Here is a 25,232-nt window from a genome sequence, read left to right as displayed (position 1 = left end):
GGCAGGGATTTGATTAAACTTGGGCTGAACATTGTAATTTGTGTTGTTATATTTAATTTTATTAAGTGATTGTCTTATTGTGATAAATCCTTCCATGATAAGAAGCCTTCAGACCAAGAGCACAAGGGGCAGGAAAAGGTCCACTGCTGCTTTGCCCCTACCGCTAAAGGCACTGAAACCGGACAAGATACGCACCACAGTACCATCCTGTTAAAAATATTACGTCTTTCATGAAAATCTTTATTGCTTTTTTTTTTTTTTCACCCCTCCCCCACGTAAAGGTTTCTCAGGAGTAAAACTGCCGTCCGGGTTCTTGCTGTGGTATTCTGTTCAGCCGTGCTACCTGAGATGGAGATGGTGGAACGTCCTGCCTGAAGGGACCTTTGGGATGGGCGTAATTGGGATCAGAGATCTTTTTGTAAGAGTCGTAATTGTTGGAGCCGTCCGAGGACACTTTTTTTTTCAGTTGCTGTTCTTTCCGTCTCTGTTCCTGTCGGAGAAGTTCTTGGGTTTCCATCATAACTCTAGCGTTAAAGCCATGTCCGCCCGTGTAGCCGTTCCTCGATCCTTGGTAGCTGGAATACCTGGGGTTCTCTTTAGCACTCTGGAAGCCTTCACCGGGGGGATATGCCTGATCCCAGGAGTCCTGAGACACTGAACTAGGATTTTTCCTGCTTTGCCTAGAAAAAACACAGAATCGGGTCATCAATTTCACATTCAACAAAAGTATTTGATGTGTTGGTCCAAGAGAAGGTGAAGAATCAAACCTTTTACAATCCCCAAGTATTCACTTGGGTGAAACATTCCCAGAGACATCTCCAACATAAAGCATGATGCAAAGAGGTCGGGCTTAGTGCTTGGGCATTAACAAAATATACATATAGTGTTCTTTAATGCATCTTTCTGGGATACATCATTACCATTAAACAGAGCACATCTCGTCAAAGGGGCTTTCAGAGTAAAAGGGTCAAGGCAAAAAGCACGGCCACGGTTTGATGCGTGAGAAATATTCTCTATTAAACAGGAATCTTTTTTTGTTGGTGGCCTCATCTACTTGAGCTTTTCATCACTCATTTCTGACTGACGCATAGAATAGATGGCGTCTTACAGAGTCACCATTAGCATTACTAAGTAAATCTCAGAATAGAGCGGACAGTTCAACGATTCAGGCTAGAAGATCATACTTAACCCTTTAAGTGCTCGTGTGTTGCTTTTCTGGATACCTTTAGGAACAGGAGGGTAACTGCTAGCCACGGGGCACAGAATTGTATTCCTACACTTCTGAGAAAACATTTCTGACCAAATTTTTTCATCTAGAAGACAATCACACCAAAGGTTTACGGCCACAAAGACAACAGACGCCGTACGGAGGTGCCTCTGATGGATTTGGTGGATTTGAGCGGTTTCCCTCAGCCTGGCACACACTTTTTCTTGGTTGTGGCATTGCCCTCGGGAGCGGCATTAACACAGCGGTGTGCTGGGTGTATCTGCCAAGCTACATTACGTTTCAGTACAGCGGGAAGCGTGAAAGGACTCCTGTAGATCGAGGGTTATTGAGGTTCACGGAAGTTATCGCCTAAAGGTATAGAAATCACAGCGTGTGCCAAGAACCTTCCAAGTCTGTGAAGGTCGCTACATAAAGCAAGACTTCTACGGGATCTCCGGCGTTTGGGAAATGCTCAACATCATTGTTAGATGTGGGACTTACTGCACGCCAGGAGAGACTGACCCCTCAATCCCACTAAACCATACTCATACGGCAACTACAGACACCTTATAACGGGGCTTTACAAAGAAAGTAAATACCTGACTTTTAATAAAAATCAGTTTTAAAAAGTGACTTCACTGGATAATTTTCTTTTGTTCTGATTTGCATATTTTTAACACATTCTTAATGTGGCTTTACAGATAAAACTCTTGAATGCAGGGAACCCAAAGCCCCATCTTTTTTGCATTTTTCTACACACCCTGTCAATCAGATTATTAGCAAAATGCATTCAATGACGATTGGCCGGCAGTATTCCAGAGGTCCTGTCCGTTCCCATTGATATCCTATAAGGTCCTTCTGTAATCACATCGGATTATTGCATTTCCATTTTGCTCAGACTCGGCTCATCAATACATTGTGAATTGTAATCGGATCAGCGAACGCGGCTGTAATTCTAATACGGTTTTTGTTTAACGTACGTTAAATGACCCGACAAAACACTTCCAATATTTAATAAGTAGCTGAATCTGTGGGTTTTTAGAGAAGATCATTTCATACTTAATGTTCCCTGCATGCAGATGTAATCTTTTAGTTAAAGAATATAAATTTACCCAGGGAAGGGAAATCTCATAGTCTACGTGGCGAACGCGCTGCCAGAATATCATCGTTAATCAGAAATACTTTCAGCAACACCAGGATTTTGAAATAAATGCTATGGGGTTAAAGCCAAGAATTCACTTCCAATAAGGACAAAACTCTGCAAATACTGCCGAATTTGTGATACAAAATCAATGGACAATATTTTTAACTGGATATTAATTGTAGCTGTGTTTAAAAGAAAATATATATATATACATATTGCAATGTCATTAATAATTTAATTCAATTAAAGTACATAGCAGGTTGAATTAGTGATGATATGGATGAGGAGACTATTTTTACACAGCAAGTAAAAATGGAGACGGAAATATAAAAACATTTAGAAGGCATCAAGTATTCATTATTTAGGGTGGAACGGTGAATATATGTTTCGAAGGTGCATAGAATATATAGAAGATCATATTCTTCATGAGTTGGATGGCGTTGGTGCTAATGGGACGCTGTCTGATGCTATATAGGGAAGGGAGGCTCGTCCGTCTCTGGGATTCAATAGTACATAGTAAATAAGGTTGAAAAAAGACCTAGGTCCATCAAGTTCAACCCTTTTACCTAACCTTCCTATTCTTGAGCCAAAAGAAGGCAAAAACCCCCCAAATAATTTACTTTGGATTCTACTAATACCTTTGTTTCTCAGTGCGAGTGTACAGGTTTGAAGTGTTTCACATCCTCGCTGTTACAGCATGTAGCTAAATTTCTTGTAAGTAACACAAATATGCTACCCTGATTAGTCAGTGTGTGAGATGTTGGTGGAAGGGTATAAAATAAGAGTTTGGGGTAAGTGCAAAATGTTGAGATTGCCTCGGCGTGGAGACTTCCCCACCTATGGGCTGTTTCAATAGAAGTAAAAGAATAAGTTGTTGTGTTGCTATGGTAATACAGTAAACGTTATATGGTGTCACCTGGGTAGGGAACTGTACTGGCGCTGTGCTTGCTGGAAGCTGTCTCGTTCCTCCTGTCTTTGCCTTTGCATCTGAACTTCGACAGACACCGAATGTCGTCCGGTCTGATTATACGTTGAGTTGTTTGGCTGGAAGAAAACAAACAATAGAAAAGTAAATTTCAAGCAGGGAAAGGGTCAATGCGCGTCCGTGGGTCATGTGCTGAATGACTGGGACTTATCTCGTATCATAGTTGACGGGAAACGTCAAACAATTTGAAAAGCACAAGATGGCTTCTCCGACTCGTGAGCGCCTGACTCTGTTATTTACATTGGCTCAGAAAAAAAAATCAGACTTACTTGTAAACATTAAAATTTTACTAGAAGAGCAGAAAGACAGTTCAGGGGTCTTGGAATATTTCAGTAATTACGCTGTCGGAAGAGCTCACGCAGCTGGAATGATTTTAAGAGGTGGCAAAGTTGGAAGTAGTTTGTCTGCCATTGGGTTTAATTTAAACGGAACAGAATTCGGCAACCCAAGGTCTTCAAAATCCACGACCGCACTTACAGAACTAAGACAAAGTCCACTCAATGCCGACGGAACTCGTTTTGGAATAGAGGCACGTCGTGAAAAAGCTATGAAGAGCACCCAGAGGAAAACTCTTGAAGAACCTGTTCTGCGCCTCCACTTGTTACAGAATGTGATGTACTCAATTTATATCCCACGAGGGACAAAATTATGCTAACATGATTATTCAAAGTTTAAAATATCGCGGGGAGGAGCAGAACATTCCGGGCATTTTAAGTGGCATCTGATGTACTTGAGATATTACAAAGGACGTATCCGCACCTGTAATAACACTCTACTGATTTATAATTATACCGACGAACGCATAAACGTGGTAACATATGGCAGCTATACTGCTTTATACCCGGGAGAGCTTTGGTCAGGGACATCGGATAGTTATTCGTCCGAACATGGAACAAAAAGCGGTGAAGAGGGATGTGGAGACAAGACGACAATATACATTTTGGAAAACTGATAGACTCAACTAGCGGTTATAAAAATCAAATTACATTGGAAGCCAAGGACCACACGCTAACTCTGTCACCTACGCGGCTTTTACCATAATTAAATCCACTTATTAAGATCCCCTTTTGGCTTCTGCTTTTTAGTTTTTCACAAAAAATATTTTTGAGGTATTTTATTGAAAATCATTCATGATTAATTAGTAATGACGATAACGTCTCCGCTGCCCCACAAAGGCTTACTGACCTAATCACCTTCTACCATGGAGAATACCAACCTAACGGCGGAAGAACAGTCCTGCGGAAACTGAGAACGGGGATATATCGGCTCTTCTTGGCGGGTTTCTAATAAATTTATATAGCTTCTTGAGATCTATATAGTTCTATATACTATCTATCTATATAGATGAACCTGCTTCTCATGCTATCACCTAGTGGCCTCTTGTAAACTGATCCGGCATTTCACAATGTAAAGTTGATCATGATATAATTAACCACTTCAGAGTCGCTTACTTGGTAATAGCGACAGAACTTTCTATGTAAATAGCGAGCTACATAAATCTTACCAGATCCACGATATTACAGGCGCTTTTACAAAGCCGGGCCAGGACTAATTGGAAATATATAATTATACGATACGTTCGCTAGATGGAATTGAATCCAAGCCATTGTGCATTAGAATTACAACCCTGTAATTCAAAAGCTCAAGAGATGTCCTTGAATATGTTTCCCTCTTATATTTTAAGGTTGCCAAGGGGAACATGCAGCATTTTTTTTTCATATCGAAAGAAAGCAATTGGTAGCAGATGTATTAATTCAGCCAGAATGTAAGGGGCTTTTGTGTACCCCCTGTGCCGTACATAAGCACAAATTGAAAAGCAATTCTCTGAAGGGCATTATGACTCTTGGCTAATGTATTACATGCAGTACAGAAATAAATGATTGTTCAAGTAATGGTTGGCCACGGATTGAGATCTTCAAGGATTTGCTAGCCCGCAAAATGCATTATACGTGTTAAAAGCCAGATATATTCTTGGCATTAAAGTTATCATCTAGCTGCTGTTTAATTTCATAGCACAATACCCCCAAGAAACGCGAGAAACGCATTTCCCCTTCATTCACGGTTTGTTCTTTCGCACATTTTTTAAATAACACGGCACGAGGTGCTCGGTGGGAATAACCTGCAGGGACAATCAGATTTAGAAGAATAGGAACCGTTCTGTACGTTCCATCGAAAAAAAGGCAAAGGAAATGGAATAGAAGGAAAATGGTCCGGGGGGGGAGGGGGGAGTAGAATTCAAGGGAATTATCACCAAAAAGGGACAAAAGGGTACATTTAAGATTTGATATTTCTTGGATTTTAAAAGCATTGCTGATGTTTCTTGGAACTTTCTAAATAAGTTGCACTGAACATTAACCCTTTTTACAGCACGTCACAAAGATTGTACGGTAGTAACTAGATAAGGCCGGCAACCAGTCTTATCAGGAGGTAAAGATACAAAAGTACGTGGACAGCCGCTAGAACAGCTCGGGATTGAGTTTGGTCCCCTCTGCTATAAACAGCCTCTACCCTTTTAGTAAGGCCTTCCATTAGATGTTGGAACATTGTTGCAGGGATTTTCAGTTTAGCCACAAGAACATCTGTGAGATCCGATGCTGATGTTGGGTGAATAGGCCAGGCTTACATCCGTCATGCCAGTTTATCTCAAAGGCGTTTCATGGTGTGGAGGTCACGGATCAGCGAAGGCCGTTAGTTCTTTCAACAAACCTAGTTTTATGTGGGATTCCCTTTGTGTCCTGGGACACAGTCACAACGAAACAAGAAAGAGCCTTCAAACACAAAGTTGGAAGTAGAGAATCATCTAGGCTGTCATCGTAGGTAGCAGCATTTAGCTGTTCCTTCCACAGAAACGTAACCTGAACCATGAAAACCAGTCCCCGGCCACTAGTCCTCTTCCACCCGCACTTTAAGGTTATTACTATGGAGTCAGGCAGGGGGTCTTCTCCTGGAAGCCACTAAACCAAGAGTAATTGGACTGTCAGATGGTGAAGCACCAGAGCTTTACACCATCCCAGCAAAGCATGGAGATCTCAGCTTTACGTATCGTTCATGAAAATCCAGTTCACGAAGCCTAGTTCCCCGGAAGTAACTTGGTATACAACAATCTTATTGTAGAAAAATAAAATAAGACCATCAATAGCAGATACCCAAAGTGGTACAAATGATGCTGGTGAAAAAACGTTTTGTGCATGTTAGCACCGGGAAGGAATAAACTATGCAAAATCATGCATTTACACACATTTTAATTAATCCTCAATGGATACAGGAGAAAAGGGGAGGAAATAATTAGCAAAAGTACATCCTCCTGCAAACTTACATGCGTAAGCAAATGTATAAAACAATAAATGTTAATAACAACGTGTCGAGACTGAACCCATTACAAAGTAACTGCTACAACCAACAGAATAATATATTGTGCAAGAATACGTAAAAATTATTAGAAAATTAATATTTAAATTGGAGTATTTTTAGAATCCCTCTAATCAACAGTTAAATAGTTACACAAAACAAACTACGTCGAATTGTGAATTCCTAGTTTAGAGCAAAATTCCATTGGCTTTCAAATAATTTTACCTGTCCTTTCTCTGAAATGTTAACCCTATATATTCCTTATATGACATTTATTTGCATTAGATTTAAAAAAATGCTGACCAGAGTATCCTCAACCCTTTGTGTCTCATCCGACAGTAAATCGGTATTAGAATAGGCTGAAAGATCTTGTGGTTTGTCCTACATACTGGATCTTACACACATCACGTCAACAAACAAACCACACAAGTAGAGTTACAATTAACCCCTTCAGTACCGGGACGTACCTGGTACTTCCTGGTTAACAGTCACCGGTAGACCGGGACGTACCAGGTACGTCTCCTCCAAAAAACGCCCCCACATCACCACAATCGCGGTGATCGTGGGGGCGCTGCTGCTGCTGTCTGCCCAGGAGTCCTGGGCAGACAGCACAGCCTGTCTAAGCCCGCCCCCAAGCCCACGATCACTCCCACGGAGTGATTCTCTAGGCAGAAACAGCGATTGCAGAAAAATCTGCAATCGCTGTTTCAGCTGCCACAGGCAGCTTCAGGGAAGGGGGGGGGGGGTATTGAATGGGTCCCCACACAAGTGTGGGGACCTGATCCAACACCCCCCTGCTGCCTGGTCGCTCCATGAGAGCGTCAGTGCAGCGTTAACCCCTTCAATGCCGCAATCGCGGCATTCAATGCCGCGATCGCGGCATTGAAGGGGTTAATTCCCGTTTTTTAGGGGGTTCTGCTGCTGGTGGTCTGCCTGGAAGCCCAGGCAGACCAGCAACAGCAAAAACGAGCCCCCAGAAGTCCTCTGATCAGTCCTGTAGGACTGATCAGAGAGACTCCTCCCCTACAATCTCCAGTCTATTGGAGATTGTGTCCCAGCTGCCAGAGGCAGCTTCAGGGACAGGGAGACAGGGTTCTTTGGTCTCCGCATGAGTGTGGAGACCAGACCCCCCCCCACCCCCACCCTTCCTCAGTTAACCCCTACCCCCCTCTTCCTCAATTAACCCCTTCAATGCTGCGATTGTGTATGACCCCCATCGCAGCATTGCAGGGGTTAATATTAGTCCCCACAAGCTTGTGGGGACTAAATATCAATCAATGCTGTGCTTCAATGGAGCATCAGCATTGAAAGAGTTAAAAAAAATAATGTAAAAAATAATAATAATTAAAAAAAAAAAATTAAAAAAAATTAATAAAATAATAATAATAATTAAAAAAAAATAACAGCACTGACCTGAAAGGTCAAATGCTGGGCTGATCAGATCGCTCCTGGCCAATAGGAGTGATCGGATCATTATGGCAGCCCACGGATGACCCTGCTCTACAAAGAGAGAGGGGTCATCTAGGGTAATTATGAAAAAACACAAATTATTAATAAATGAAAAAATCATAATTATTACCTGATCACTTGTCAGTGACATTTTAAGTCGTTGATTATTGATCGGTCTCCCTGATTGATGTCAGCGGCCTAAACCTGTCACTTACAAGTAATCTGATGAAAAAAAATATTTAAAAAAAATGTAAATGCACATGTTCCAGTTTTGCCCTCATAGCTTCCTCAAAAAATACATGAACCATGCATGTGAGACCTTGTTGGAACCGGGGGGTGTTGGTGAACAAAATGTGGTGTTTTTTTTCCAGTGTTACACATATGCTGTGCAAGAAATAAATTGCAACATTGAAATGTATTTGTTAAAAACGCAATAAAATAAATTTTCCGTGAACTTTGGCAGACATCAGTGAAGAAAAGGCTAGCTGAAAACTGTCAAAACTACCCTAGTTGAACACCTTGACTTGTCTACTGTTCATAAATATATACTTTTATGGGGTAAATTACAGCAGGGGGCTTCCAAAATGTCCCAAATGGGATATGGGCCCAGGAAACCAATTTCTGAAAATTCCAAATGTGAAAACGAAAATGCGCATGTTCCAGTTTTGCCCTCATAGCTTCCTCAAAAAATGCATGAACCATGCATGTGAGGCCTTGTTGGAACCGGGGGATGTTGGTGAACACAATTTGGTGTTTTGTTCTGCAGTTGCACATATTCTATACAAAATATAATATAAAATCTAAAGCAACATTGCAACATATGCAAAAAAAACCCCAAAAATATAAAAATACCTCAAAATTTGGCAGCAATTGGCGATAAAATCCCTGTTTGAAAAGTGTCAAAATGACCCTAGTTGTACACCTTGACTTATCTACTGTTCATAAACATATAATTTTGGGGGGGTAATCAGTATCTGTGACAACTATTGCAGTTATTAGACTACCATGCCAAATTTGAAAAAAATGACATTTCAAAAACGTGATGCATGCCTTGCAATATTTGCCCTATACTGGTCAAAATAGATAAAAATCCTGGCCATGTTGGGTGGTTTCCAAATCAGGACAACTTAATGAATATATTTGGGATAATTTTTTCCCATTGGTTCAATGTGTGTACAATTTGTATGTATACAAAATTGTAAAAAATTTACAATGCCACAAACCCAATTAAAAGAACGGACGGCTGGGGTGTGATTTATCAGATTTAATAAGCTTTAAGACCTTTATGACGTTAGAAACCGGCAGCCCTCGTGTCATCGAATTCTCCATGACTATAAAACTAATAATAATAAAAAAGCCCAAATTAAAACGCTACAAATGTACGTGCTTAACATTTCCCATTTCAAACAATATTAGTATATATAGTATTTCTAGCATAGGAATCAAAAATATATTATTTTTAACATGCTGCCTGTCTTATTATATAAAATTACATAAAACATTTATACATTACTTAGGTTTTTATTATTGTTGTTTAATTGATAATTATAAGTCAAACTAACACATTGTGTTACTTTGTATATCTCATACACACACACATATACATATATATATATATATATACACACACACACACACACACACACACACACACACACATATATATATATATAAAAATATATATATATATAAATAAATATATATAATTCTAGCTTTAAGCATAATTTCTCCCCAGTCATCCAGTGAAAGTTTCATACGTAATGATTATTTACGGAATCCAATAATTACATTTAACTGATTTCATGGAACGTATTTAAAGAAATTGCCGTTTCAGACAAAGTGAAAAAGTTTGACGGCACAGGGAGCTGTCGCTCACCCCGAGAAGTTAAACACTAAAAAGCAGGCATTTCAAATAAATTATCAGAACTACGTTAAGAATATTATATAATTATACTTATTTAACCCTTTCAATTTATCATGGTTCAATGAGATATTTGCACTGAAGTTAAGATCAAATAGCCAGAAAAAATGACTTCTGTAGGGGTTTGAGTAGTATTCAGTATTTTTAAGGGGACCTTTACCATAATAATAAAAAAGTACTATATATAATTCAATTTTACTAGTGTCAAGTGTTATTAATCTAACTGATTCGCTTTGATACGCATGCATCATTTTATAAGTGGGTACACAATGGCTGTTAATTAATAAATTACTTATATTTCAGTCTGAATATTCCTTAATTTTATTTAAATTCTTCCTTTCATTCAATAAATGGGAATTTTGTTATTTTAAGTAACAAGGAAATATGATACGCCTGTAACACTGGACAGATGGGTGACCCGGTTATTAAATTAAATTATACATAATGGACAACATGGCGGGATAACAGGAAGGCCACAGGTTGAAAGGTCACCCGTACTTTGTTCTCTGACACGTCGAGGACTAGGAATACCCTCTGGAGTGGTTCTTATTGATAAGCCCCTCTCGTTACGATTACTTAATGGATGCTGTAAGCACTTACCCAAGGTTGTTCGAAGCTATACGTCCGCCTGCGTTCATCTACATCATCTTCGTGCCTCGCTTGCTGGAATTCCTGGCGGAGACGCTGTATCCGGTCATGATTGCTTGGAGTTGATCGATTGCTGAGATAAATAAAAAATAAATACAAAAATTAAGGATTTGTAAAGCATGTAATATGTGAAGTAATTAAAATGGCTAACGTTACGGCCGTTAATATTCATTTCCAAAAGATTCCACTCCAGTCCCAAAAACTTGGTGATGAGGTATACCCGAGAAAAGTTGCAGGCGGCCATATTATTCCTTTCCTTAAAGGAACTCCCGCAACATTTTTACATCCCTTTGTAATTGTCACATTGTTACAGATATCTTTTCTCTCATGAGAGGGTCTCTTTAAATCATGATCTAATATAAACGGAATTAACTAAAAGTTTGAGGGTTTAAAGGAAATCCTCATCTAAGGAAACGTGGCTCCTGACGTCAAGAAGCTCCCAGACACCTCGGACGGATTACCGTCTCGATAAAACCATATAATAATGAAACCATAATTGCCCTTCTTCTTTTGGCAAAGCCTCAGTTACCCTGCGGAGCCCCGAAAAGGCTTCGAATAAGATGGGTTCATCTACTTCATCTATACAGCGCTTTGTGATTCCAACGTTTTGCTCAAAATTTAGAACACAAGCGATATTTCTTTTTATTTAAAATTATTGCCGCTCGTAAGCTTAACTCTCAATTAACGGCCATTACGAATTTAGAAAGGTGTTTTAATTACAGCTTGCAAGGTGAAAGTCGGGTGCCGCCAGTCATAAAGGCAATTTGTCTGTCAGGCCCAGAACGCTGGCTGCGTTATTAGAGGCAATGAAGTAATATGTCAGTGCATTCAATTTACCTACTTTCACTAATCAATGGGATCACGTCACCCATTAGTTTGGGTTCCAAATAATACATTAAACAAATCAGGCCAGACGAGTGCATTGTCTGCAAAAGATCAATACAAATGCACATGGATATCGCTTTAAAAAACCCTCCTACGTCTTTGCGTAATCCACTGGTGTGCGTGCAATTAAAGGGACACTTCGGCGTCCCAGGGACTCCTCTGAACAATTCATTCATATCAAGTACTTTCATACGGATTCCTTTTTACATATAAAAAAGAAAAATGAGAAATAGCCCAAGGAGGGGTTGTCGCTCTCTGCCCCGATCGTTCCCCCCCCCCAGCCAGCACCTTAGCTGCCGCGGTAAGTATATGAAATGAGACGCGTTTGCCCAAGCGGGTGGGAAAAAGGGCAAATACCTATTGGAGCATATTCCAGAATTTTCCCGACGCAAAGGGGGACACCACATAAAAGTCAAAGGGATCTCACAGCGATCATATGCTATAAAGGGCATATCAAGGCTGAAATGTCCCTTTAAGAGTTTACAAAACACTTATTATGGCATTTAAATAAACGAGATGCAACAATGATGAAATCTCACACCTTCAATAACTAAAAACAAAGCCCTCAAAAGGACAGTCTAGTCCTCAAAAATCATTTTAATAAGCATTGTCTCATTTGCGTGAATGCCACTGTAAATCAACACATGCATCGTTACATTTTTGGAGACCGCCCTCTCATGTAACTCCTCCCCTTGGCTCCTCCCACTGAAAGCAGGAAGCATACTTAAGTACACAGAACCGTAAAACGCATGATTTGGGGAAAGTGACGCATCAGATTTAAGTACGCAGACGTTCAGGCATCTCTAAATTCCTAACACCAACTCCATACCCGGGAAAGCACCGACTACGATGTCATTACTCATACAGCGCTACGTACGGTTTATATTAGGTTACAGCGTGTCCCATTTACAATGTATTTGTTGTGATAAGAGGACCCGTTGCCAATTGGAAACCCGAGGCAGCCTAATATTTACTTGAGATAATCTGCAGGAAGATTGATGCTCTGAATATTCCTGTTTTGACATCTTTGGATATGTGAATCAATCAACAGAAACTGGAGACAAAAACAGAAGGTCAGCCCGAACGGCCGGCGTCGCCTTTTATAAAGTCCTGAGAAGCGTAATTAAATTCCTGCGCGTGTGCAGCTTTAATCTTCCTGTCATTGAAAAGACAGCGCCGGAGTCCAAATCAAAGTTATTTAAATGATCTGCTAGAATCATAGAGGGGATAGGTTTCCCGGGAAGGCTTGTAACTTTTTACAGCCAAAAATGAAGTGTGAAAAAGTTGAAGTTCCCATAATGTACTTGATACTTCCGATGGAGTTTATTCTTTAGAACTTTATATTTAATCCTCATTTAACTGTATTTAAAAATATTCCATCCATTAAAGCATCAGTCCTAACCCTCCGCAGAAATAACAATTTCATCGGAAAATGTTGCTTTATTCAAAGTTTTTGTGTGGAACGCTTATCATGTGACACAAACTCAAAAGCGTCTTCAAAAATTGTGTTTTTATGAGATTTGACCATCATAGGAAAGAATAAAATGACAAATCTGCTAATAAGTCACCAGCGAAGAATAAATGACTCCTTAAAGAATATTTAACAGGGCGGGGAACCATCCTGACGACTAGACCCATCTAACAAAGATATTAGAATGAATACAGTCTTGAAACGTGTTTTGATAATAGTTTGCAATAGTATTTATTTTTTTTTTTAAACTATTTTTCAAGTGAAGTAAAATTAAGTTGCATCAAAGTCTTATTTTTTTCCCACAAAAGTTTTATTTTGGTCCAGTAAACACATTAAGAATTTACATTTTAGTTAAATCTCTGATTTTCAATCTTTGGCCATAATTAGAAATGATTAAGGAGACAAAGAATAATTGGGTTTATTTAAGAAAACTGGAAATATGAAAGGGAGTCTTATAGCGGAATTCTGTAGTTATGGATTTATGCTGGGGATTAGATAATTCCTTGAAGTCATAACGTCTAATTAGAAGCTTTGGTTCTGAGAATATAGTCAGGGTTTATTTTTTACCGCCCCCTACCTATTTACCCATTGTACAGCGCTGTGGGTTATGATGGCGCTATATAAATCAATAATCATAATAATACTTCTATTTAGCCACATTTTTACTTATTTGGAAATACAATTATGTATGCAAAACGAACCCTGCAATAAATATTTGTAATTCTGTAAATTTACAAAGATTACTGTGCAGCAAAATAAAATGAGAAAAAAACCCCCTAATATCATGATTGCCTAGACCGGCAATTAATTTAGTAAAATAATAAAATCCCTTTATATTAATTTTATGAAACTAAAATATCACTGACATCTGGAAGTAAGACATGAATACAAATGAGATTATTGATATGATAATAAACCAGGATCTTTAAAAAAAAAAAAAAAAAAAAAAAAAAAAATTTCCTGTGCAGGTTTCTTGAATCTTTAAATTGTGATAATATTTTTTATTTTAATTACCATAAAAGGCAAAGTAAATTGTTGAAATGAAAACATAAAGATGTTTTATAATGCAGCTCAACGGGGAATTAGTCATAATGTAGCAATATTTATACCGATACTTCCGCATAATAATTAACTACAAAGCTTGGCGATATGATACACAATATTATATATAATGATTTTTTTTTTCAAAGTATCTTTTGAGAGTCTGAAATTATGTACAATCATTAAAAAAAAAAAAGTTCCCCATAGCCTAAAATCGCTGAATAGATTCTCTTAAACACGATAATGTCTCCCGACAGGGAGGCAGCCACTTTAAATCTTATATGAGATTATTTCACAGGGAGCTTAAATGGGGGAAAATAGTTTTGAACGTGTAGTATGGCATAGTGTAGTATAGTGTAGTGTAGTGTAGTATAGCGTAGCGTAATATAGTGTAGTGAAGTGTAGCGTAATATAGTGTAGCATTGAATAGTGTAGTATAGTATAGTACAGCCTAGTGTAGTACAGTGTAATGTAGCGTAGTATAGTATAGCGTACTGTAGTGTAACATAGAATAGTGTTGTATACTATTGTGTAGCACAGCGTAGTATAGTATAGCACAGCGTAGCATAGTACAGCATAGTACAGCGTAGTGTAGTGCAGTGTAGTGTAGTGTAGTGCAGTGTAGAGCAGTGTAGTGTAGTGTAGTGTAGTGTAGAGCAGTGTAGTGTAGTGTAGAGCAGTATAGTTGCACTGAACTAAAGTGGATTATTTCATATTGTTCCAATAAACCTTTATCAGCAGACAGATGGTCATGTGATGGTGAGTTATTGATTTAAGAGTTAAGCTTGTGTAACCAAGACTTTTATTTTATTTCTCAAAACAGTCTTTGTGGGTGGTTAAGACTACGCCATTCTATTTTTTAATTTATTATTATTTATTTTTAACTACAAGGTAGTAAATAAGGACTTGATGTCGGTCTAAAACATGTACTTGCAAGTAAATACCACAGATGCAAAATACACTGTAATGTTTTTTGTTTTTTTTTCTTTAAAAGAAGCTGTTCCTTCATTTTACCCATAAAACTATGAACAGCATGCGAGTATCTTAATAGTTTGGGGTGACTTATTTTTAACTCTATACATGAAAGGTAACAGGGACATCTTATAACCTTGAAAAAAAAATGACTAAAAAATGTATTAAAACAGAAAAATATATTTTTATCGTTAACCGGTGAGATACAAAACTGCACAGGAGGGGGAAAAATTGGACAATTTAGACATTTTGAAATTAGGTATAACAAGATGTGTAATTGCTAGGCAAGCCATACTGCATTTTACCCATAGAGCGCTTCCATTGAAGTGGATGCTGAGATTGCCGGCAAAAAGGTATAATTTTCTGTAATCATTTTTGGTGTTCAAAGTAATTACGGCTCAACTGGAAAAGCATGCGGAAGAACAATGACACCCAGTCCAAGAGGCCTGACCTCTGGCGAGGGGCTGTATTTGACCAGGTGGGTGTACGGAGGGGCTGCGGGTTCTAAGTATTCCCAGCAGAGGTCAATAGTAAAAATCTGAAGCGGCTCTGAGTTAAATAGCAAGCAGAAAGATGTTTAAAGCAATTTTAGTATTAGGAAGAATGGAATTTACATTTGTTAAGAAAAAAGTTACTATTTCCTAACTATATTTGCCAAAAAACAGCTAGAAAGTACAAAGATTACAATATTTTGGGACAGGGCAAGACTTAAGCATCTCCGGGGAAAGCGCTACATTTTGGAAAACTTTGAGTACAGCTTAGGGTAAGGAATACATCGCTCCAGCTACTATTGTTGATGACAAACATCATATTAATGTTTTAAGTTGTAATAAAATTAATTATGGAACCCGGTAAGGCATTCGGAAGTACAAACCGTATAATATTTCTCCAACTTCTTATGTACACTTTGTGACTTTTAGGGCTGCGGTACTCGCACACTCAGCATGAATTTGATCTCTTGCCCCCCTCACTCCATAAATGAACAGAATTACTCCGTACAACAATGTAGCAAACGTCCGCTCCAAAGAGCACTCATCACAAGCGAACGGTTACATTGGACTCTCTAGACATCCATCCCTGGCTATCAGGTTTTCCTCCGATGCATATCACCAGGAATTGGCATTAACCCCCGACATGCCGCCCACTTTCAACTCTGACTTAACCCTGAACTTTAACACTGTGGCCATGCTTGGATTTCAACCACATCGAACAGATTTACTCACTCACTAAAACTCAACCTGTAAGCTTGCAAAAAGCAGGGTCCTTTTCTCCACACCAACATGTCTGCGTTATTGTTAATTTTTCGTTTTCCCCCTCCATGTAACGCCACCATATAATCTGCTAGCCCTCTATAAATATATACTGTAATAACTCCCACCCGGCTACAGACATAAAATGAGTTACCAGCAACTATTAACGGAAAGACACCCAGCTTCAAACCATCCCTACAAGCGAACCCCTAATAACTGGGTTCAGGAACGTTTGCGGTTCGTGAAAGGTTGGCGCGGGGGCATTTTATCAGACTTCACACGCAGGCCGAGGAGATCGTTTTACGGGAAACAAAAGGACAACAGAAGTTGTGTGAGACGGGATTCATTCCAGGGCTTCTGTACAAAACGCCAATGTATTACTAAGCACCAATGTCAAAACCTCACCAGGCAGTACATCATTTTGTAAATTATTAACATCCTCCACTAATGAAGACGCTTCCCTTCATGAAATATTTACGTGCCGTACTTCAGGATGTTTGCCAGCAGTGACAGAAGGTGTATATGATGAATATGGCTTTTCGGGTTGGGTTTTTCGCCCTCGATTCCCAGCCGTAAAGGCCTGGTGTTTTGACCGGCTTTATGAAAGAGCTTATAGGGATATCACACTATATGAAGGCCCCTGGGAGGGCTGCGGGTCAAAGGGCTGACCTCTGTTAATGGCAGCAAAGAGACTGCTAGCACTTGATTCAATTACCGTGTTTTTCAATTAGCCGCAAGGATCAATGCATGTACTAAAAGGTCTTTAGCAAAATGATCAGTGTAGACAAGCAAGTGGAAAGGGGTTTATGAAGGCACTAAGGTAGTGATAGTCTGGTGTGAGGGCCACTGACAGCCCCCAGAAGCCCGTTAGATTCGTCACGCTTTCCCAGCACCTGGTCGTAAACACCAGCCACGGATCCATCCACAATGACCTACATCCATATGATCAATGCGTCTGTAAGGGGGTCAGATCAGGTCAAATAGCGAATAGGAAGAAAAGGGACCCAAGCACCCTCTGTTTAACCCCAATACTTGTCATTAGCCTGTGTTGTGAATCGCTATCTTTCTTGGAATGTTCTTCTAGATCTTAAGCTCCTTAACCTTCAGTCTACTAAGTTATATGATGCACTATTTGCCAAGACCGGTTTACCCATTGCGTACCGTGCTCCAGAATATGATGGTGCTATATAAACCTATAAATAACATCACTGTCTGATCAGTAACATTAATGAAGCCCTATTCTCAGCGTGAACATCATGCATTATAATACATCGGGGAAGGGATTAAGAGCAAGATTCCACGTTTACAAAATAAGGACACATAAAAAAAAGGAAAAGGCTTGTTTTGTACAGAGCTCTATTATGATTTTCGCTAACGAAGTCTCCTTGGGGAAGATAGAAGAGAAATGCTGCAGGGTAGGAAGTATATGCTTTGAAGCAACTGGGTCAGCTCTCAGAGAGCGGGGAAGAGTTCTGCGCTTAATTCTGCATTCGGATCTGAAGACATCAAATCACATCTTTATAAGCCTTGGAGCCGCGGGATTCCATTTAACTGAACGCGGCAGACATATTCCACAAGACACCTCAATAATACATTATGTTCTTTTGTACAGAGGATGAGACTGTCAGTTAAAACGGTAACGAGTGCCGGCGCGAAACTGTTTTAACTCATTACTGCAGCGCAAATGGTTGAAATAAAAAGAAAATGGGAAGATTTACCAGATCAGATAAAGAGTTCTGAAGTGGCGCTATCGCCATGGTAACTAAAGGAACATGGCTGCTTCATACACCTTGGACCGGAACTACGTGTTTGAACGTAGCCCTCAATATCACTACCAGCATCAGGACATTTTCCTATCAAGTGTTATGTGGATCAAAAATATCTCACATATGGTCTACTAAAGAATATCATTCAGCTACTACCCGTTAAAACACGCACTGCTGACCGGCCAGGGACTCCTAGACCTATCTCTGACCTTCGCTATTATACACGAGTACTGACCTCTCCTCATATAAACAATGTGCCCGTCGGAAATGGCCTCAGCACGCCTGTTGTGAAACCAAGTGGGATCTCAAACTGTTTTTTATGTCCCCCTTTCCCCGTATACACTATATTATCCTTTAATTCCAAAAACCTCCAAAAAAACACTTACGATACTGCTATATATAAGTGAAGTAATATTGTCAGCCGTTCGATGTTCCTTCAATAATTTGTTCAACACGCAGAACAGTGGTTGGGGTCTCTTTTTTTTTCTTCGTAAAAAAAAAATGACAAAATAGAACCCAGGATCCTGCGTTCTTCGGACCCAACCCGTTTATTTTTTGTACATCGGGTATGATTCCCTCCAGCGCAGGCTGCCACCTTCACATTTTAGAAGTTTGGGCTCTCAGGCCCGTTGCTATATCCTATTATATGGGAATCTATGTATCCTAGAGTCAATTAACCCAAGCGAGGTGACTAGATACGTCTTTAAGTAATCCTGACAAAGGTTTATGAGGTTTACAAGGACCTTCAGCACAAGTCACAACATTCAGCTATTCATAACCCACAAATGTAGTACGCAGGCTTAACTCATGAACCGCTGTATTTAAAGGATTTAAAACAGCAATACTTAGCAGCAAAGCAACCCGGGTGAGCGGCTTTAGTATCGGCTCTAGGTAAAGGTCCCATCTACAAATATTTTAACGACCTGCGCACAGACATGATGAACGGTGACCTGGGTTAGTAGATTAGTGAAATTTATTGGTGTAACAGGAAACCGTTCCCCTGTTCCAAAGTTATGTCATGTCTTTACAATGTGCTTAAAAAAAACATCCAAACATTTTAAGGATAACCATACTTTGAGAATTATGTGCCGGCTGTTCACTAATGGTGGATCGCACGGTGTTTGAGAAGGTCGTATCGGAGTTATCTAAGTCTTCCCAGCCTACAAACATGTATCTGAAAACACGTCCTACCTCAATGGGAAACCATTCTGCAGCTCCACTAGGCAGCGACGTAGACTTTTTGCAGGAATTATTATTATTAGGAAGTTTATTTCGGGGTGATAACACGATAATGTGTTAAAACTACAGAAGTTCAGTCTTTGGGTTTTAAGATACAGAACGGATCAGAGCCGAACTTGGAGGAATTCTAACATCCTACCAACACGCCCTGAGCCGATTACCCGTCGGTGAGGTTATTCAAAGCGGAGCGACGCAGCTCCCCGGCGACTAATACAAACACGGGCAGATGTTACCTTCTGGCGCATTATCTAAAACACGGTAAATGTTTCCCGGAATATAGTAATTTTCCATCAGCCTAGCTGCGCATTATCCTTCCACTTGACCTTTCAGGAGTAATAGCTGCAGAAATAAGCTCTATTTTATAAGAAAAGAAAAAATTCCATGAGTCTGATATCCCCCACTTAACGCAAAACAAATTCACCTGGGATCAATTGTCCTTTAATATGCCCAATTACTTAGGAACAAAAAAATGGATAAAAAAGGTCTTGAGGTCTTTTTTTTTAATTTTTTTATTTAATACCATTTAAAAACAGACACCTGACAGGTTCCCCAAAAATCTCACCAAACATAATAAAATTAAATTATATATATATATATATATATATATATATATATATATATATATATATATATGCATATTCGTTCCCAACTTTCCTCCAGAAACAAAGAGTTAACGGGGTTTTACAATCCCCTGTTTTGCTCAGGTTCCAAATCCAGTGATCCCCCGTGACCATGTATCTAAATCCGGCGAAAGTTAAATATTTCATTCAAATGCTCATTTACGTGACCATAGTTGGCTATAACAATACATTTCATAAAAATACATTTATAAATGCTTGAAAATGAACCAATATATCAGCGTTTTTGGCAAGCCTTCGATATCTCATACATAATTTACTGGTCTAACAAATCACTTCCTTTACACTCTTATTTAATAACAATTCTCCGCTGGAAATTAAATCCCCTTGTCCAACAAGATTTAAGACAATACTAATTTCTAATACCTTTTAAAATGATTTCATCCGCTCTGAAACGGCGCCGAACCTTTTTTTCGGTGACCAGAGACGGAAGCGGTACATCAACGAGCGACGCGCCACTTCGGAATTTTTTGGGTGACTTGGATAATTCCGAAACCCTATTGTCGTGTATAGAAGACTATTTTTTTTTACTTTTGCCCTAGTTTACACGGAAATGTATTTAACGCAATTATTTAAGTAGCGATTTTTCTTATGAAAAATTTTAAACAATAATAATAATTACAATTAATGCTACAATGGAAAGCAAGGAATGTCTGTTTAATTATTGCGGAGAACCAATGTTGGAATAACGAGACCTTTGATAGGTAGGATGTGGACTGAGGTCTGTAATTTGCTTCAAAAGAAACCATTTTGCTCAGAAACAACTGGTTTCGTTGGACTCTTTTTTCAAGAGGTGACCCGAAACGGGAGCATCTGTTCTAAATATGAGCAAATTAACCATCTCCGTGTGCATGACGTGGACACCATTACTAATCACCATCACTGACTTTTTAACCTTCTGGAGGTTCTGGCGATCATCTCAAGCACTCCAGTTACTCCGGACTGCAACTCTTAAAGCCCTCAGGCAGCTAAAAGACTTCTCAAGCATCAACGGGGAGTGCTAGAGGCTCTAAAATAACCAAGTAAACGTCGCTCACTGAGGATACCTATCCCTGCCAAAGTAACTACGTAATAATAATAAAAATTAAAAAAAAAAATAATTGAAAAATAAAAATTGATTAGACTCCTGGCAGGATTTTCACGCATGTCCGAGCGCACCAGATACTTCTTGTTCAAAGTAAAGTCAGTGCGCTGACCAATTTATCGCTTGTTAACCCTAAACCAAACCAAAGAGATGTCACCGAGGGCACACGGTCGCTCAGCAAATGACAGGCATAATAATGGCGAGAACATCTGCAGATGTGGGGAAGTAAGGGGTTTATACGACGTACTGACCCCGATCACCGAGCGGCTCCAAAGTCAACTTTACTCTGTCACTGGGAACCGATAGGGAAAAAAACAATAAACAAAAAACAAAATACTGTCTGCGCTTCTCACCCTAATAAAGTTGGCAACAAATATATAAACATAATATAAATGAGAGGTTTTGGTTATATGAATTGGCCAAAGCATAATTAAGCTCACCCGCCACGTCAAGGCAATAAAAAAACAATAAACGCATAGAACGGGACAGTTTGGCATCAGGGAAAAAGGATATATTTAGAAATAAGCAGGAAAATACACCCAATGCTACATATTATAATGAACTACTGTGCTGCTGACCACTTCAATACCCCCCCCCCAAAATGTATATTTTATATAGAGTGTAAATATATATTACATATCCACTTGTACACCGTAGTATATAGCACCAGTGTTGAATGCAAATAGGTTTTGAGATGCCAAGGCAGTAAGCCCCGTCAAAATGGCAGCTGCCAGTCACAGGAGACCCGACTGCATCTCATTGTTCGTTGCCGTCGGTGCGCTGTCGGTCTCCGTCTGCACGCCTTTGTTTGCGTGTTTGTCTCTTTCCCTGTGATGTGTCATTCTGTATGGCAGTGTGTTTTCGTTTAACATGTTTCCCTGACTGGGTATGTAACCGCGCGTCGCTCTCTGCCTGTCAATCTCTCGCCATAGACAGAAATCTACGTTCGCACACTTGGGAACACTTGGGGTACGACCTCCGAGTCTCAGGCTTTTTACCCCAATCTCAGTACTCCCTCCTAAATGTATATAAAACAGGTCATTTTAAGAGACAGGGTCAGTACCAGCCCCCCCAGGCAAATGGCAAGGGGTGTCGGGAAGGACTGACAATAGGGAGAGCACCAGATCAACTCATTTTCCAGTATATTTCATTGTTACGCGCAATATTCCGGAAGCCACACACTCATTGGGGACCACATTGTATACGAGGACAAGACAAGTGACAAAACACCCCCCAAAAAACCTCTTGTCTGGGTTTCCCCGGCTTAGGACATCTAAACGTAACACTATAAATAGTAAAATGAGAGATTTAACCATTTAACACACCTTGTTTCTCTAACACCAGAAATAAGTGCCATTTGTTACACTGTAATAATCCTGCACGCTGACTGTTCAGGAACTGCACGGACATTCTATCAGACAGTCTTTTCCTTATTACTTATAATTCCTCGTCACCGATTTGCAGTCACTGGGCAACTAAATCGTCTGAGATGGCAGCGCAGTTCTTGGCAGGCTTGAGTGATCAAGGGGGTCTCTTCAGGCTTCAGGAAAGCCGTAACGGAACATCACAGGGGCTTTAATGTGAGAGCGATGAGTAGAGAGACATCATTCCACCCCGGCACCTGACAGACAGCTAGAAAGGAGCAGTCAGAATAACGGGGGGCTGAACATCACCCAACCTGCTTTAAGGGGACTTGCTTCGTAACATTGTTTTCAAGTAGCCATTAAACTTCAAATGTACAAGATCTTAGAGGCAGCCGGAAAAAAATAATTGGCAAGCTGCCATATTTGCATATAATTATAATCTTTTTATGTTAATGTATATCTATAGACGGAGATATAAAGTCGCAGTAGAATTTAGGGGTCGGTAATAGTTCTAAAAGACTATGAATCCTGCATTCCTTTAACATTATGGGCCTTATGTATTAGAAAATCTTCTGATATAAAGTAACTCAATCATATTAACCAACGGAAAGTTCCTACCAGGGTAGGCCGCAATGTTCTTTATGAAGGACATTTGATTAAATGCCCCATAAACGACTTCTACAAGCCTTGCCACGGACACTGGTGTTCCGGTACGGACACTGCCTACCCCTGAATGAAGCATTCCATTGGTTGCTATGGTGATAAGACCACTTTTCAAGATGCCAACAAGCCTCACTTTGTATACCTTCCTTATCTATCTGATCTCAGTTGTCCAGGGCTTTTGTCTCCAAAATGTTAATATTGGTGAAGAGCTTCTAGATTTCTCAGGGATGACTCTTAACCGTGCGCTCATCACGCTGTTTTATGTAAGCCATTACCCGGGCAGGAGGTTCAATATTACGAGCCATGTGGCTACTGCTCAGACGATAATCCTGTTACCTTTTATAAGAACTACCATCATCGAGTCATGAAAAGTAACAGAAGTTACGGCCCAACTTTTTTCTTTTTATCTTACTATATGTGACAGAATGACCTGTCATACAGGGCCCCAAGGTAGTCAGAGATGGCTCCAGCCTGGCTGCCAAACAGGCATGAACTCTATTGTGTAAACTAATCCCATTAACAGGATGGCTACCAGGGGGATATTCAGTAGCTAAAGGGGATTAAAGGTTGGGCTGTATGCATGTATCTGTTAATTTATGTTAATGAAGTTCTGTGGCTATATGAGTCTATGTTTTACATCAATAAACTGTTCATTCCTGCTGTACTTAATTCAAGGTAGTTGTGTCTACTTATTGGGTACACATAGCAGGGTTCCAAGCTGCGCATGCTGGCTGGTGCTGGAAGTGATTCCGGGGACAAGAGGAGGATACATGTGGGTGATCTCTGGGAGTTACTACAGCTCTCTTGGTGAACCCGTTACACTATACATATATACACACACAACAACACAATGTTCGGACTCACTGTGCCGTGGATTACTTGGGCTCTCACCAAACCCTTCTTGTGGGCAGTCAATCAGAAAGAGGTCATATGCACAACCAAATGTATTCTAATTACAAGGCAGCTAATTAAAGTGCAAATTAATTAACAGGAAATCTTAGACCGGCCGAGCTGAAAAAGACAATGACCGGCACATTTAGTTTGTAAACATATAAAGAGGAGAAAGTATGTTTTAGGAGACAGGACCACTCCACAGAACACTCCCTTTAGAACACTACTCATTTCGCTGCACTCTCTCTAATCCAGCAAAGAGACCGACCCATTCACAAAAGAGTTGATGTGTTTGGTGCTTCTTTATATGCGGTTCCATGAATCATGTCAAAATAAATAGACCCTTGTAAAAGGAGTCCGTGGTCTGGAAGATCGAGGACAATAGGACAATACTTCCACATCGCAGAATAAAACAGTTCAGAGGCTTTAACGCCGACCTTTTAAAAGCGCTTAGGATCAAAGTGTCAGGATTCAAGCGATTGAATTGGCGCAGTACCCCTTGCTAACTGCGCATTATGAGGGCCGGGTCGGCCCTATAGGAGGGGGATTTATTAAAAAGCCATAAAGTGCTTTCACATTTCCACGCATGATTTGTTAACGGGTTCATCAAGTGTCCAAAGAAAAACCGAAAACATAAGGATGTGTATGTATCCTAATTATCTATATACAGTAAGTAAATGAGGCTAGAAATGCCTAATAATCACTTTTCTACTATTCTCACACCGAGTATAAATAATGCAAATAATACCAATTCAACGTAGCTTCAAGGAAATCCGAGCAGTGTGTAAAATTCAATCATAGAACAGAAAGAAAAGAAAAAAACATCATAGTGTAGTTCATCAAAAGAATTGTGTGTATATATATATATACTTATATATATATATTTATATACATACATACATACATACATATACACACACAACAGGTAAATTGGACCCTTACTTTTTTTTGATGAACTACACTATGATGTTTTTTTCTTTTCTTTCTGTTCTATGATTGAATTTTACATACTGCTCGGATTTCCTTAAAGCTACATTGAATTGGTATTATTTGTGCACTACTCACTTTTTATTCTACTTTTCTACTATTCTTCTACAACGCGACTTATTTATTGATTTCTATAGAGCCACCACATGCTGCAGCGCTGTACAATGGGTAAACAGGACTTATTTGTAGTGCATCATATAACAGGACTTACAGAAACAAAGAGTGATAAGGGTCCTGCTCAAAAGAGCTTACAATAATAATAAAAACAAGGATAATATA

The 25,232-nt window shown here is 39.5% G+C and overlaps 1 protein-coding gene across 9 annotated transcripts in view; it reads right to left on the bottom strand.

Annotated features, from left to right (window-relative positions):
* Positions 1–286: 286 nt before the first annotated feature.
* LOC149287177 (partitioning defective 3 homolog) overlaps positions 287–25,232 on the bottom strand; it is a 238,965-nt gene continuing 214,019 nt past the window's right edge. For all 9 annotated transcript variants that reach the window (XM_089493130.1, XM_089493135.1, XM_089493131.1 and 6 more), the window contains 3 exons: positions 10,655–10,775; positions 3,268–3,395; positions 287–680 (listed from right to left, as the gene is read on the bottom strand). In XM_089493130.1, the coding sequence (XP_089349256.1) occupies positions 287–680; positions 3,268–3,395; positions 10,655–10,775 (643 nt within the window). The remainder of the gene's footprint in view (positions 681–3,267; positions 3,396–10,654; positions 10,776–25,232) is intronic.

The sequence above is a fragment of the Sceloporus occidentalis genome, unplaced genomic scaffold (assembly GCF_023333645.1).
Source record: "Sceloporus occidentalis isolate IW3139 unplaced genomic scaffold, rSceOcc1.0.p SCAF_63, whole genome shotgun sequence".
Taxonomy (NCBI): Eukaryota; Metazoa; Chordata; class Lepidosauria; order Squamata; family Phrynosomatidae; genus Sceloporus; species Sceloporus occidentalis.
This window is presented reverse-complemented; position numbering and strand designations above follow the sequence as displayed.